The sequence below is a fragment of the Sapajus apella genome, unplaced genomic scaffold (assembly GCF_009761245.1).
Source record: "Sapajus apella isolate SASKATOON/1434 unplaced genomic scaffold, GSC_monkey_1.0 scaffold80, whole genome shotgun sequence".
In the NCBI taxonomy this organism is placed as follows: Eukaryota; Metazoa; Chordata; class Mammalia; order Primates; family Cebidae; genus Sapajus; species Sapajus apella.
This window is the reverse complement of record NW_022437020.1, coordinates 8,238,934-8,251,865: the sequence shown is the minus strand read 5'-3', so window position 1 is coordinate 8,251,865 and position 12,932 is coordinate 8,238,934. Positions and strand designations below refer to the sequence as shown.

Here is a 12,932-nt window from a genome sequence, read left to right as displayed (position 1 = left end):
TTTTTTTTTTTTTTTTTTGTATTTTTAGTAGAGACAGGGTTTCACCATGTTGACCAGGCTGGTCTCAAACTCCTGACCTTGTGATCTGCCCACCCCGGCCTCCCAAAATGCTGGGATTACAGATGTGAGCCACTGCGCCCAGCCTGAGCCAGAGTTTTAGAACGCTGTCAGATACCAACCTCAACAGCCTCCGTCTTTCCACGGCCCACAACCTGCCACTGTAAAGCGTCACAGCCGCCTAAGCTCTGGAGAGCAGAGGGTGCCTGCTTCTGGTTAATCAAGCTGGGGCCGGTGTGGGATGGGGGTTCCCTTGTCAAGGGCTGTGTCAGTCCCCTGTTCCTGCAGTGACAAACAACTCCGACTTCTCGGTCGCTGACAGCAGTGCAGGCGGTACGGGCTTTCCCGGTGCTGGGACTCCTCCCAGCAGAGAGTAGGAAACAGAGTCAGAGCCAAACTGCATAACCACGTTCAGAGCTTCTGCCGGGACGCGGCCAGCATCCTGTTCACTCACACCCCGTCGAAAGAAGCAGGTCCCGTGACAACAGGTGGATATGTAATCCCCTGCAGGGAGGCCGTGACCACATAACCCCGTCTGCCGTAGGGGTGTTAGTTGCAGAAATATGTCTGTGCCAAGGAGTCCATCCAACCAGAGGACCGCTCAAGCCGCTCCCTCTGTGCCGTTACTCTGAGTTTTGTCGAAGGTTGACTGAAAAGCCTCCTGGGTCTGCCTCCCTCTTGCAATCTAAAGGTTTTCCATGAATCCCCAGAAGTCTTTGTAGATTGCCCACCACAATGTTGCAATTTCAGGATCCAGCCGGAAGGCCCTCCAAAGAGGCTGGCCTCTCACCTGGCTCGTTCTCTCTCTGTCTTTCCTCCTGTCTGGCAGGTGGGTGGCAGGCCCATGGAGCTCCTGCTCAGCAACCTGTGAGAAAGGCTTCCAGCACCGGGAGGTGACCTGCGTGTACCAGCTGCAGAACGGCACACACGTCGCCACGCGGCCCCTCTACTGCCCAGGCCCCCGGCCAGCACCAGTGCAGAGCTGCGAAGGCCAGGACTGCCTGTCCATCTGGGAGGCGTCTGAGTGGTCACAGGTGGGTGCCTGGGCTTGCCGCCAAGACTCAGCCACAGGGACTCCAGCACGGTTCCATGGTATTGGTGACATTCTGGTGCCTCCTAGCCCTCGCTCACCCCCAGGTCAGCTCAAAGATGTGTTCTAGCTCACATGTTCTTAATATCCATTTCAGGACAGTGCAGTGGCTCACGCCTGTAATCTCAGCACTTAGGGTGGCCAAAGCGGGCAGATCACAGGTCAGGAGTTCGAGACCAGCCTGACCAACATGGTGAAACCCAGTCTCTACTAAAAATAGAAAAATCAGCTGGGCATGATGGCATGCGGCTGTAGTCCCAGCTACTCAGGAGGCTGAGGCAGGAGAATTGCTTGAACCCGGGAGGCGAAGGTTGCAGTGAGCCGAGATTGCGCCATTGCACTCCAGCCTGGGCGACAGAGCAAGACTCCCTCTTAAAAAAAAAAAATTTCATCTCAGATAACAACGTGGCTACAAAAGCATAGATACCATGTCTTTGATGATGTATATGTTGACACCACAGTGAAGGACTGTTCCATCCCATTTCCTATGAAAATTCCCACATCAAGATAGGACAGACAGATACTGACCGACTTTTTAATTCCCCTTTGGGTATATTTAACGGTGCGCTCAGGCTGGGAAGGTGGTTTCAAAGGTTTTCCTTTAATCCCCCAGCAGTCTTTGTAGACTGCAAGAGTCAGATGCCAGGAGGGACAGCTTTTAGCGTGCAAATCTCATGCCATAAAACGTTTTGGAAAGAAGTGGATTAAGCCTAAGTCTTCACTTTGAAGGTTGGTCCTGGGAATACGATTTTATCTTTGGTGATGTCATCCTTCAGGACTTTGCATTAATGATTTTGACTGTTTGGCTATAAAACTACAAAAAAAATAGCTGAATAAAGGGCAGGTTTCCCTCAGGTCTTCCACCAGCGTAGTCTAGGAAACTCGGAGAGGCTCATCCAAGACACTCTTTAGTGTGGAAAATATCTTTAAAGTTCCCACTATTGCCAAACAGTTGGAATTGTTTTGAATAAAAAAGTATTAAGCCCATTTTTAATGAACGAAAAGTCTGCCATTGGCTGCTCCAAAACGGAGGTTAGTTTTGAGACAGATCTTGGCGTGTCTTCCTTTATAGATCAGAATCTTTATCCTATGCTTTATGGTATTTTAGGAAAAGAGAAGTTGAGCTTTTGTTGATTTTTTTTTTCTTTATATATGCTTATGTTTGTCAGCTTTAACATTCAAGGGACTGCTTTTTGGCCCCTTGCTGGAAGGGTCCAGGCAGGTATTCAGTCCCCGCCCCTTTCCAGTACCCTAGGTGAGCCTAGGTTTTAATTGCCTTGCTCTTGATCTAAATAATTGTGCTTTGATCAGATCAAAGCCATAAATTTTTCACTCAGTGGTGAAACCCTGTGTCTATTAAATGCAAAAAATTAGCCGGGCGCGGTGGCGCATGCCTGTAAACCCAGCTGCCTGGCAGGCTGCAGCAAGAGAGCACTTGAACCTGGGAGGCAGAGGTTGCAGTGAGCTGAGATTGCACCACTGCACTCCAGCCTGGGCAACAAGAACAAAACTCAGTCTCTGGGAAAAAAAAAAAAAAAAATCCACTCAGATTGTTTTTATCGGGGGGAAAAAAACCCCACCTCCCCACCAAGCCTGATGTCATCAGTTATCATTACAGCACCGAAGATCTCCACATTTGGAAAGTGAGAGAAGATGGGGGCAGGATTTAAAGAAACTTCTCTATGTCTGTATCTGTGTGCACACGTAATCCTAATCCTGAACGAACACCACACCAGTCAGCCTAACTCTGGCTTAGCCCAGGCTTCAGCAGAATGCTTCCTTCTAAACATTTAACTTGGAATCAAATCATTCCCCACGGGAAGCTCAGGAAGCTGGAACTTCTGCCACTCCAGGTGCCGAAGCCCCAACGCGAGTCTTTCTTCCGCTGGAAGCAAATGGGTCTCAGCTTCTCGAGGGGGAGTTTTTATTGACGTGATCGCTTTCATCCAGCCAGCTATGTTGATTGCTCTCACTACCTCCTCCCCAGCTTCTTCCTGACTTTGTTAGAAGGAGGATGTAATGTCCAGAGGGAAGGAAAACGTAGTGAGTTCCTCCTGTCTTCAGCTTGCAGGCCCTGCCCCTGCTGGGAAGCAAAGGGCGAAGCTGAAGAGCACCCTCCTCGGCCCCTGAGAGCTGGGGCCGACATCAGCAGCCTGCAGTACCACACAGACAAGGCCTTCAAGAGAATGGGCGGCTGGTCAGAGTTTAGCTAAGGGTCGGGGTTTCGTTAAGAAATAGGCTGGGCCAGGCGCCGTGGCTCACACCTGCAGTCCCACCACTTTGGGAGGCCGAGGTGGGCAGATGACGAGGTCAGGAGTTTGAGACCAGCCTGGTCAACTTTGTGAAACCCCATCTCTACTAAAAGTACAAAACGTAGCCGGGCATGGTGGTGCATGCCTGTCATCCCAGCTGCTCAGGGGGCTGAGGCAGAAGAGTCACTTGAGCCCAGGAGGTGGAAGTTGCAGTGAGCTGAGATCACGCCACTGCACTCCAGCCTGGGTGACAGAGCAAGACGCCGTCTCAAAAAGAAATAGACTGGATATTCAGAGCTTGAATTTCAAGGGGAAGAGGCGCGGAATTCAGAGTAGAGACCTGGCAAGAATGCACTTGGGCAGAAGCGGCGCATGGGTCCTGGCTGGAGGAGCAAATTGTGTGGACGCTGGTGCCAGGGCTAGCCCACAAGCCGACAGAGAGGACGGGGTTGCAGAAATGGCCAGGAAACCTTGCCACACAGAGAAGCAAGGGGTGGCCCTCCAGTGCAGTGACCGGGGGCTCCTGCCCAGGACATCCTGCATTTAAAGCCCACCATGGACTGACCCCTGGCATCCAAGGACCCTTTAAACCAGCTCCACACTCCACACACAGCTGCTCTCCCCTCTCCCTGCAGGGGACATTGCAGCTGGTTCTGAAGCATGTGCATTTCAAACCGGTGTAAATTTTCCTTGGAAGAAAACCCATGGGACCTTTAGACAAGGAGCTGAATTGAATTCACAAGAAAGAGAAAGTTAGGTCATATGTTGGGATAAATGTTAATAACGAAATATCAAGAATAACATTTGTCCTTTATGTACCTTTTTTCCATTGGACACATTGGGATTTGTTTTTTAAGAGACAGGGGTCCCTGTGTTGCCCAGGCTGGCCTTGAACTCCTTGCCTGAAGTGATCCTCCCACTATAGCCTCCCAAAGTGCTGGGATTATGGGTGTAAAGTACTGCATTTGGCCTAGAACTTTCTAAAGTTGAGCTTGTTATAACTGAAGACAGTCAGTGCCGTCGGCTGCCATAGCAAGTCTGAAACCGCCTTCGCAGAATCCAGCCTTGCGCACACCATCTCTCCAAGTTACGTGTTTAGTCTGGGCAGGAACGGGGCTCCCCAGGCCAACTTCTTTGTGAGTTTCATCCTCCCGAGGCTCTGCGTTGGCTCTCCCTGGGCTTCCTTCTGCTTTGTTTTTGGAGGTGCTAAGTAATCCTGCCAACCCAGGGTCGGTCCCTCCCCAAGTTCCGTGGCGGGTGTATCAGGAGCAGGTTCCAGATGCAGCCCAGAGCACCCATCCGCTGTGTTAACACCATGCCGGGCCTCTGTCTCTTCACTCCTTGCTGCTGGGAATCCTGAACTCTGGAGAGCATGCACATTGTTCATCACCCCCAGGTCCCCTCCCCACTGCCTGTTCCCAGGTCTCCTGCATGCCTCTGTCACCGTTCTTGGTGTCTGTGTTGAAACATTCACTGGAGCTCTCTGCGAAGGCTTGCCACCTGCCTCACGAGAATGTCACCGGTGGCTTTTCCTTCCGTCTGCCTCCTCCTCCTCCCCGCTGGATCGAGGTCTTTCTTTGTCCCAGGCTGGCCCAAGCAGAGCACGTGTGCCTGGAGGCCGGCTGGGGAGATCTGGGGCCTGGGACTCAGCTTCAGGCCCTCACCTTGCTCTGGCTGGCCCCCGGCCCCTGCCTCACTCATGGCGCCATCACACACACCTGCCCTCTGAGCTCATGTATGGCATTGAGCTTTTGGACCGGACAAGTGGCCAGTGAATTCCACTCCCCTCATGTGACTTATGTGCACCCCAGGTTCTTCCCACTCCTGATTCCTATGTCCTTTCCCCACACTGGCCACTGGGCCGGGGCCCCAGCTAGGACTGGGTGCCTAAGACCCTGCAGACCGTGAGCTCTGTGAGGACAGAAGCGTGGGTTTCATCTCTGCATCGTCCCCACGCTGCGTCTGGCAGGTGGGAGGGAGTCCAGAGTCAAATTGGAACTGCGTTAAGTATTCCAATGGTGTCTTGCAGTGTTCCGCCAACTGTGGTAAAGGGGTGCGGAAACGGACCGTGACGTGCACCAACTCACAAGGGAAGTGCGACGCATCCACGAGGCCCAGAGCCGAGGAGGCCTGCGAGGACTACTCAGGCTGCTACGAGTGGAGAACCGGGGACTGGTCCACGGTGAGAGCGGCCTGCTGGCATTTCTCTCTGTGCCGCAGTGCAGGGGGCTCAGGGGTCGGGCACTCGGCTCCTGGGATGGGTCCCACTTCCAGGCAGCAGTCCCAGTGTAACTAGGCACATTCTCTTTTCTGCCACCCACTGCGCTTACCCAGGACCCCACGTGCTTCCTCCCCTGCTTCTGCCACAGGCTGCACCAGCACTGCCCCTTGGGGCTCACTGGGAGAACCCCAGTGCTTCACGGGCATGCAGAATGAACCCAGATGCAGCCCAAGGCAGGACACGGGTGCCCTGGATGCCGGGCTTGTCATGCTGTGCGGTGCACTGGCAGGTCTCAGCCTCTTGCCCTGGGGACACTTGGGGCAAACATTCACTCCCAGGACCCCTGGGCAAGGGCCTGAAGATGCAGGAGCAGATAGGACATGGGGCCTTGGGGTGGGAGCAGGGAGGGGCATCACAGAGCTGCAGCGTCAGCACTCTAAGGAGCATGGGTGAATAAAGGGCCATTGAATGTTTCTCCAAGTCAAAAAAAAAAAAAACGCTTTGTTGTTTAACCCCTCTTTTACCCATTCATCTGATATCTTTGAATGACTTCTGTTTTCTGGGAACCAAGGTGAGCACCACTGCTACCTGTAAGAACCTTCTAGTGGGTTTTCTGTTTTCGTTTTTTTAAATTGTACTTTAAGTTCTGGGGTACGTGTGCAGAGCATGCAGGTCTGTTACTTTGTTACATAGGTATACATATGCCATGGTGGTTGGCTGCATTCATCACCGCGTCATGTACGTTAGGTAATTCTCCTAATGCTATCCCTCCCCTAGCCTCCCCACCGCCGACAGGCCCCGTGTGTGATGTTCCCTTCCCTGTGTCCATGTGTTCTTATTGTTCAACTTCCATTTATGAGCGAGAACATGTGGTGTTTGGTTTTCTGTTCTTCTGTTAATTTGCTGAGAATGATAGTTTCCAGTTTCATCCATGTCTGTGCAAAGACATCAACTCATCCTTTTTTATGGCTGCATAGTATTCTATGGTGTATGCATGCCACATTTTCTTTGTCCAGTCTACCATTTATGGGCATTTGGGTTGGCTCCAAGTCTTTGCTATTGTGAACACAGCTGCAATAAACATGTGTGCATGTGTCTTTATAATAGAATGATTTAAATTCTTTGTGTATATATCCAGTAATGGGATTGCTGGATCAAATGGTATTTCTGTTTCTAGATCCTTGAGAAATCACACACTGTCTTCCACAATGGTTGAACTAACTTGCACTCCCATCAACAGTGTAAAAGTGTTCCTATTTCTCCACATCCTCTCCAGTATCTGTTGTCTCCTGATTTTTTAATGATCACCATTCTAAGTGGCATGAGATGGTATCTCAATGTGCTTTTTATTTGCATTTCTCTAATGATCAGTGATGATGAACTTTTTTTCATATATTTGGTGACTACATAAATGTCTTTTGAGAAGTGTCTATTCATATCCTTTGCCCACTTTTGATGTTTTTTTTTTCCCCCTAAAAATTTAAGGTCTTTGTAGATTCTGGATATTAACCCCTTTGTCAGATGCATAAACTGCAAAAGTTTTCTCCCATTCTGTAAGTTGCCTGTTAAATCTGATGATAGTTTCTTTTGCTGTGCAGAATCTCTTTAGTTTAATTGGATTCCATTCATCTATTTTGGCTTTTGTTGCCATTTCTTTTGGTGTTTTAGTCATGGTCTTTGCCCATGCTTATGTCCTGAATGGTATTGCCTAGGTTTCTTCTAGGTTTTTTATGGTGTTAGGTCTTACGTTTAAACCTTTAATCCATCTGGAGTTAATTTTTGTATAAGGTGTAAGGAAGGGATCCAGTTTCAGCTTTCTGCATATGGCTAGCCAGTTTTCCCAACGCCATTTATTAAATAGGGAATCCTTTCCCTATTGCTTATTTTTGTCAGGTTTGTGAAAGATCAAATGGTTGTAGCTGTGTGGTGTTATTTCTGAGGCCTCTGTTCTGTTCCATTGGTCTATATATCTGTTTTGGTACCAGTACCGTGCTGTTTTGATTACTGTAGCCTTGCAGTATAGTTTGAAGTCAGGTAGCGTGGTGCCTCCAGCTTTGTTCTTTTTGCTTAAGATTGCCTTGGCTACATGGGCTCTTTTTTGTTTCCATGTGAAATTTAAGGTAGTTTTTCCAATTCTGTGAAGAAAGTCAATGGTGATTTGATGGGGATAGCATTGAATCTATAGATTACTTTGGGCAGTATGGTCATTTTCACAATATTGATTCTTCCTAACTGTGAGCATGGGATGTTTTTCCATTTGTTTGTGTCCTCTCTTATTTCCTTGAGCAGTGGTTTGGAGCTCTCCTTGAAGAGGTCCTTCAACTCCCTTGTAAGTTGTATTTCTAGGTATTTTACTCTCTTTGCAGTAATTGTGAATGGGATTTCACTCATGATTTGGCTGTCTGTCTGTTTATTGGTGTATAGGAATGCTTGTGATTTTTGCACATTGATTTTGTATCCTGAGACTTTGCTGAAGTTGCTTATTTTGAGCTGAGACGATGGGGACCTTTAAGTCTACAATCATGTTGTCTGCAGATAGAGACAATTTGACTTCCTCTTTACCTATTTGAATACCTTTATTTCTCTCTCTTGCCTGACTGGCCTGGCCAGAACCAATACTGTGTTGAATAGGAGTGGTGAGAGGGCATCCTTGTCTTGTGCCAGTTTTCAAAGGGAATGCTTCCAGTTTTTGCCCATTCAGTATGATATTGGCTGTGGGTTTGTCATAAATAGCTCTTACTATTTTGAGATACATTTCATCAATACTTAGTTTATTGATAGTTTTTAGAATGAAAGGTTGTTGAATTTTGTCAAAGGCCTTTTCTGCCTCTATTGCGATAATCACATGGTTTTTGTCTTTGGTTCTCTTTATGTGATGAATTACATTGATTGATTTGCATATGTTGACCCAGCCTTGCATCCCAGGGATAAAGCCGACTTGATTGTGATGGGTAAGCTTCTTGACATGATTTTGGGTTTGGTTTGCCAGTATTTTAGTGAGGATTTTCACATCGATGTTCATCAGGGATATTGGCCTGAAATTTTCTTTTTTAGTTGTGTCTGTGCCAGGTTTTGGTATCAGGATGATGTTGGCCTCATAAAATGAGCTAGGGAGGATTCCCTCTTTTTCTGTTGTTTGGAATGGTTTCAGAAGGAATGGTACCTGCTTCTCTTCGTACTTCTGGTAGAATTCAGCTGTGAAACCGTCTGGTCCTGGGCTTTTTCTGGTTGTAGGCCATGAATTGCTGCCTCAATTTCAGACTTTGTTATTGGTCTATTCAGGGATTCGCTTCTTCCTGGTTTAGTCTTGGGAGGGTGTTAGTGTCCAGAAATTTATCCATTTCTTCTGGATTTTCTGTTTTATTTGTGTAGAGATGTTTATGGTATTCTCTGATGATAGTTTGGATTTCTATGGGGTTGGTGGGGATATCGCCTTTATTACTTTTTATTATACCTATTTGATTCTTCTCTCTTTTCTTCTTTATTAGTCTGGCTAGCGGTCGATCCATTTTGTTGATCTTTTCAAAAAACCAGCTCCTGTATTCATTTTTTTTGAGTCTCTATCTCCTTCAGTTCTGCTCTGATCTTAGTTATTTTTTCTTTTTTTGTCTTCTGCAGGCTTTTGAATTTGTTTGTTCTTCTCTAATTCTTTTAATTTTGACGTTAGAGTGTCGATTTTCAATCTTGCCTGCTTTCTCTTTGGGGCACTTAGTGTTATAAATTTCCATCTGCACACTGCTTTAAATGTGTCCCAGAGATTCTGGTATGTTGTGTCTTCGTTCTCAATGATTTTAAAGAACATCTTTATTTCTGCCTTCATTTAGTTATTTATCCAGTAGTCATTGAGGAGCAGGTTGTTCAGTTTCCATGTAGTTGTGTGGTTTTGAGTGAGTTTCTTAATCCTGAGATCTAATTTGATTGCGCTGTGTCTGAGAGACGGCTTGTTACGATTTCCATTCTTTTGCATTTGCGTTGCCCCACCCTGCTTCGGCTCGCCCTCCTTGGACTGCACCTACTGTCCGACAAGTCCCAGTGAGATGAACCAGGTACCTCCACTGGAAACGCAGAAATCACCTGCCTTGTGCGTCGATCTCACTGGGAGCTTTGCACTGGAGCTGTTCCTGTTCGGCCATCTTGCCCAGGGACCATCTAGTGGATTTTCTAGAGAGTCTTTTCACAAGATCTGTACCATGCCTCCTGTAAGCATACCTGTGTTTGTCTTTCCATGTGGTCTTAGCATCTGAAAAATGCCTGCTTGCTTCTCCTGATACCTCTTCACTAAAAGATTGCAACCTGCTGACCTGGAGTCACTGGTTTTTGCTCAGCCTGCACAGTATCTTAAACATGTTGGAATTAGTGGCTAGCATTTTTACATGGGAAAATTTCACCTGAAAATTTAGGTTTTGGCTTTGCTATGAAAATGTGACAACATGGCTTAGGCAGATAATTTTGCTTCTGCCTCTGTTTTATGGAAGGAAAAGTGGTTTGTCCATTGGAAGGCAAAAGTTACCAGAATCTGATCCCTCCAGAAATGCTACCACCTTCCCCACCAGCCCAGGTCAGAACACAAGCTTCTCCAAACCCTGTACAAAAAAAGCCAAATTTCCCAGTTCCCAGTTTGCCTGGTAGTGCTAAGGTGCACTGTTATTCCAGATAACAGTAAATTTCAGAAGGACCTAAAACACCTCCTTCCTATTTACTTCCTGATCAAAACATCTGCCCAAAGCAATAGAACTGAGGCTGTCAGTCCAGTTTTCCCCAAAATCAAACAGGGATGCCACACAGTTACTTGGATGTTAATAAAGCTTTGCATGGAGCTGCCAGGAGGTACCTTACACTGGCAGAGAAGCCCAACTTCAAAGCACTCACGAAAGATATGTGTGCTTTGGCTGGGCATGGTAGTTCACACCTGTAGTCCCAGCACTTTGGAAGGCCAAGGCAGGAGGATCATTTGAGCCCAGAAGTTCAAGAGCAGCCTGGGCAACATAGGGAGACCCTGTCTCTACAAAAAAAAAAAAAAAAAAAAATGGCTATGCATGCCTGTAGTCCTAGCTACCTAAGAGGCTGAGGCAGGAAGATCACTTGACAGGGAAGTCAAAGCTACAGTGAACCATTATTGTACCACTGCACTCCACCTTGGTCAACGGAGCAAAACCAAAGAAAGATAGAGAGGGAGGGAGGGAGGGAAGGAGGGAGGGAGGGAAGAAAAATGCAGTTCAAACCAGGAACTTGAACTCATGCAAGAGAGACATTACGGGCCTGATTTACAGCTCTGACTCTTCACTTCTATGCCTTAACCTCTCTGACCCTCGGTCTCTTTATCTCTGAAATAGGAATCATAAATACTGGCCCTGCCTATTTCTCAGAGATGCTTAGAGGTTTCAAGATGCTAATATATGTGTCTAAGTCCTTTGACAACTAAGCCCATTTCATTTCATTGCCCAAAATCCACCACCCAATGTTCACACTGTTTGGGGGCACAGTCCCCAGGGTTAATCCGTTCTGATCTGACCTAACCCTGTCTTATCAGTAGGGCTTCCGGCCTTGTGTAGACAACACTGAGAAATTCTCTGTCCAAGCACATCCAGACCCAGCTTGAAAAAGGTCACTGATCCTAGCTCAGAGACATGTAAGTGAGCTATCAGCACACCAGGTTCTGATTCGTCGGCAACATGTTCGCAAATGTTCAGGCTCGTCTAAAGAATTGTTGATTACCTTATACCTGCGTGGTTAGAGTATCCAGAAGATGTAGAAGGGGAAGCTGCCTAGCACAGTAATAGGCAGAATCACATTGTTTGGACACTTAAGTGTTCAGATGTGAACTGGAATAAAGCTGTCATTGTCATCTGGGAATTGGAAGGGTCCTAGCGGTCACGCCCTCTATGCAGCCTGTACTGTTGTTGGCACCTGTGCCCACAGGGGTCCCGGGACAGGAGGCACAGGCGAGGAGCGGCCGGTTCCAGGCCTGATCCACACCTGCCCATCTGGGGTTGGGGTATCTAGCACTGCTTTCCTTTTGGCGGGGTACCCCTGTGCCTCAGATCACTGGGCCCCCCTAGCCAGGGAATGAAGGCTCAGAGTAGTGACCCGACTCACCCACACTCCCCAGCAGAGTCCAAGCTCTTGGACCCGGTTCAGTGCTCAGGCTGCTAGGCGGAAACCGAGCAGGAAGGGACTGGGGAGGCGCCGTGATGATGCCTGTGAGCCAGGGGTGTCCTGCAGATGGTCCTTGAACTCCAGGGCCTGGCTGTCCTCAGCGTGACCGTTCCGGTTTTGAGGACTAGCTGGACACTTGCTTTCTTAAGTACCCTCACCTTCCTGGTACAAGGAGCCGCAGACCAAGCAAAGGATCGATGGGAATAACACCGGAGACACTCCGCAGCCCTGCCCAGACCTGGTGCTCATGCATCGTGTGGCTCACTCAGCCCGTGAGCCTTCCCTCCACTGCAGTTTGGGGTCCGTCCACAGCCGAGGACACTGTGCCAGTTTCCCCAAACAGACCTTCAGCCTTGCGGAAATGCCCGTTGGGTGAGAGGGAACCTTTTGCCTGGCCATCTTGTCTTCACCAGTCATGCTGTGAATAACCTCACAGGCTTTCGGAAGAGTGCAGCGTTGGAGCCACTGTGCCCACTTCTGCCACAGCCCGTTTGACAAGCTGTCCCCGCAGTAAGAACAAGAGGGATTTGTGGGATGCGAGGGTCTCCGTGATATCTTGGTCGCTGTAGGAGTCCACTTTGCGTTGCTGTAAAGGAATGCCTGGGACTGGGTCATTGACAAAGAGGTTTCTTTGGCTGGTGGTTCTGCGGGCTGCACAGGAAGCTCCGTGCTGGCATCTGCTTCTAGGAGGCCTCAGGAGGCTTTACCTGCAGCAGAAGGTAGAGCTGGCATGCCACATGGTGAAAGAAGGAGCAAGAGAGAGAGAGAGGCGGAGGTCCCAGACTTTTTTAAACGACCAGCTCTCGGTGAACTAACAGAACGCGAACTCACTCACGACCGTGGGAAGGGCATCAAGCCATGCCTGAGGAACCTACCCATGACTCAGACACCTCCTACCAGACCCCGCCTCCAACACTGGGGGTCACATTTCAGCATGAGATTTGGAGGGGACAGACATCCAAACTGTATCAGCCACTGTCTGGAGCTGGCATCAGATGACATCTGATTGTATGCAGCGAGCCGCTGTGGAGAGAGCTTAGCCAGGGCCTCCAGCCAGAGCTTGAACGTGGGGCTGGGCTGCGGGAAGGTTGCTTTTACCAAGCAGAGAGGGCCCGCAGAGACGGGAAACTGGACCTGGCACGTGTGTGTGTCGTGT

At 48.6% G+C, this 12,932-nt stretch overlaps 1 protein-coding gene across 1 annotated transcript in view; it reads left to right on the top strand.

The window, feature by feature from the left end:
* ADAMTS17 (ADAM metallopeptidase with thrombospondin type 1 motif 17) overlaps positions 1-12,932 on the top strand; it is a 334,656-nt gene that overhangs the window by 306,964 nt on the left and 14,760 nt on the right. The window contains exons 21-22 of the mRNA XM_032252856.1: positions 887-1,091; positions 5,429-5,581. Coding sequence (XP_032108747.1) covers positions 887-1,091; positions 5,429-5,581 — 358 coding nt within the window. The remainder of the gene's footprint in view (positions 1-886; positions 1,092-5,428; positions 5,582-12,932) is intronic.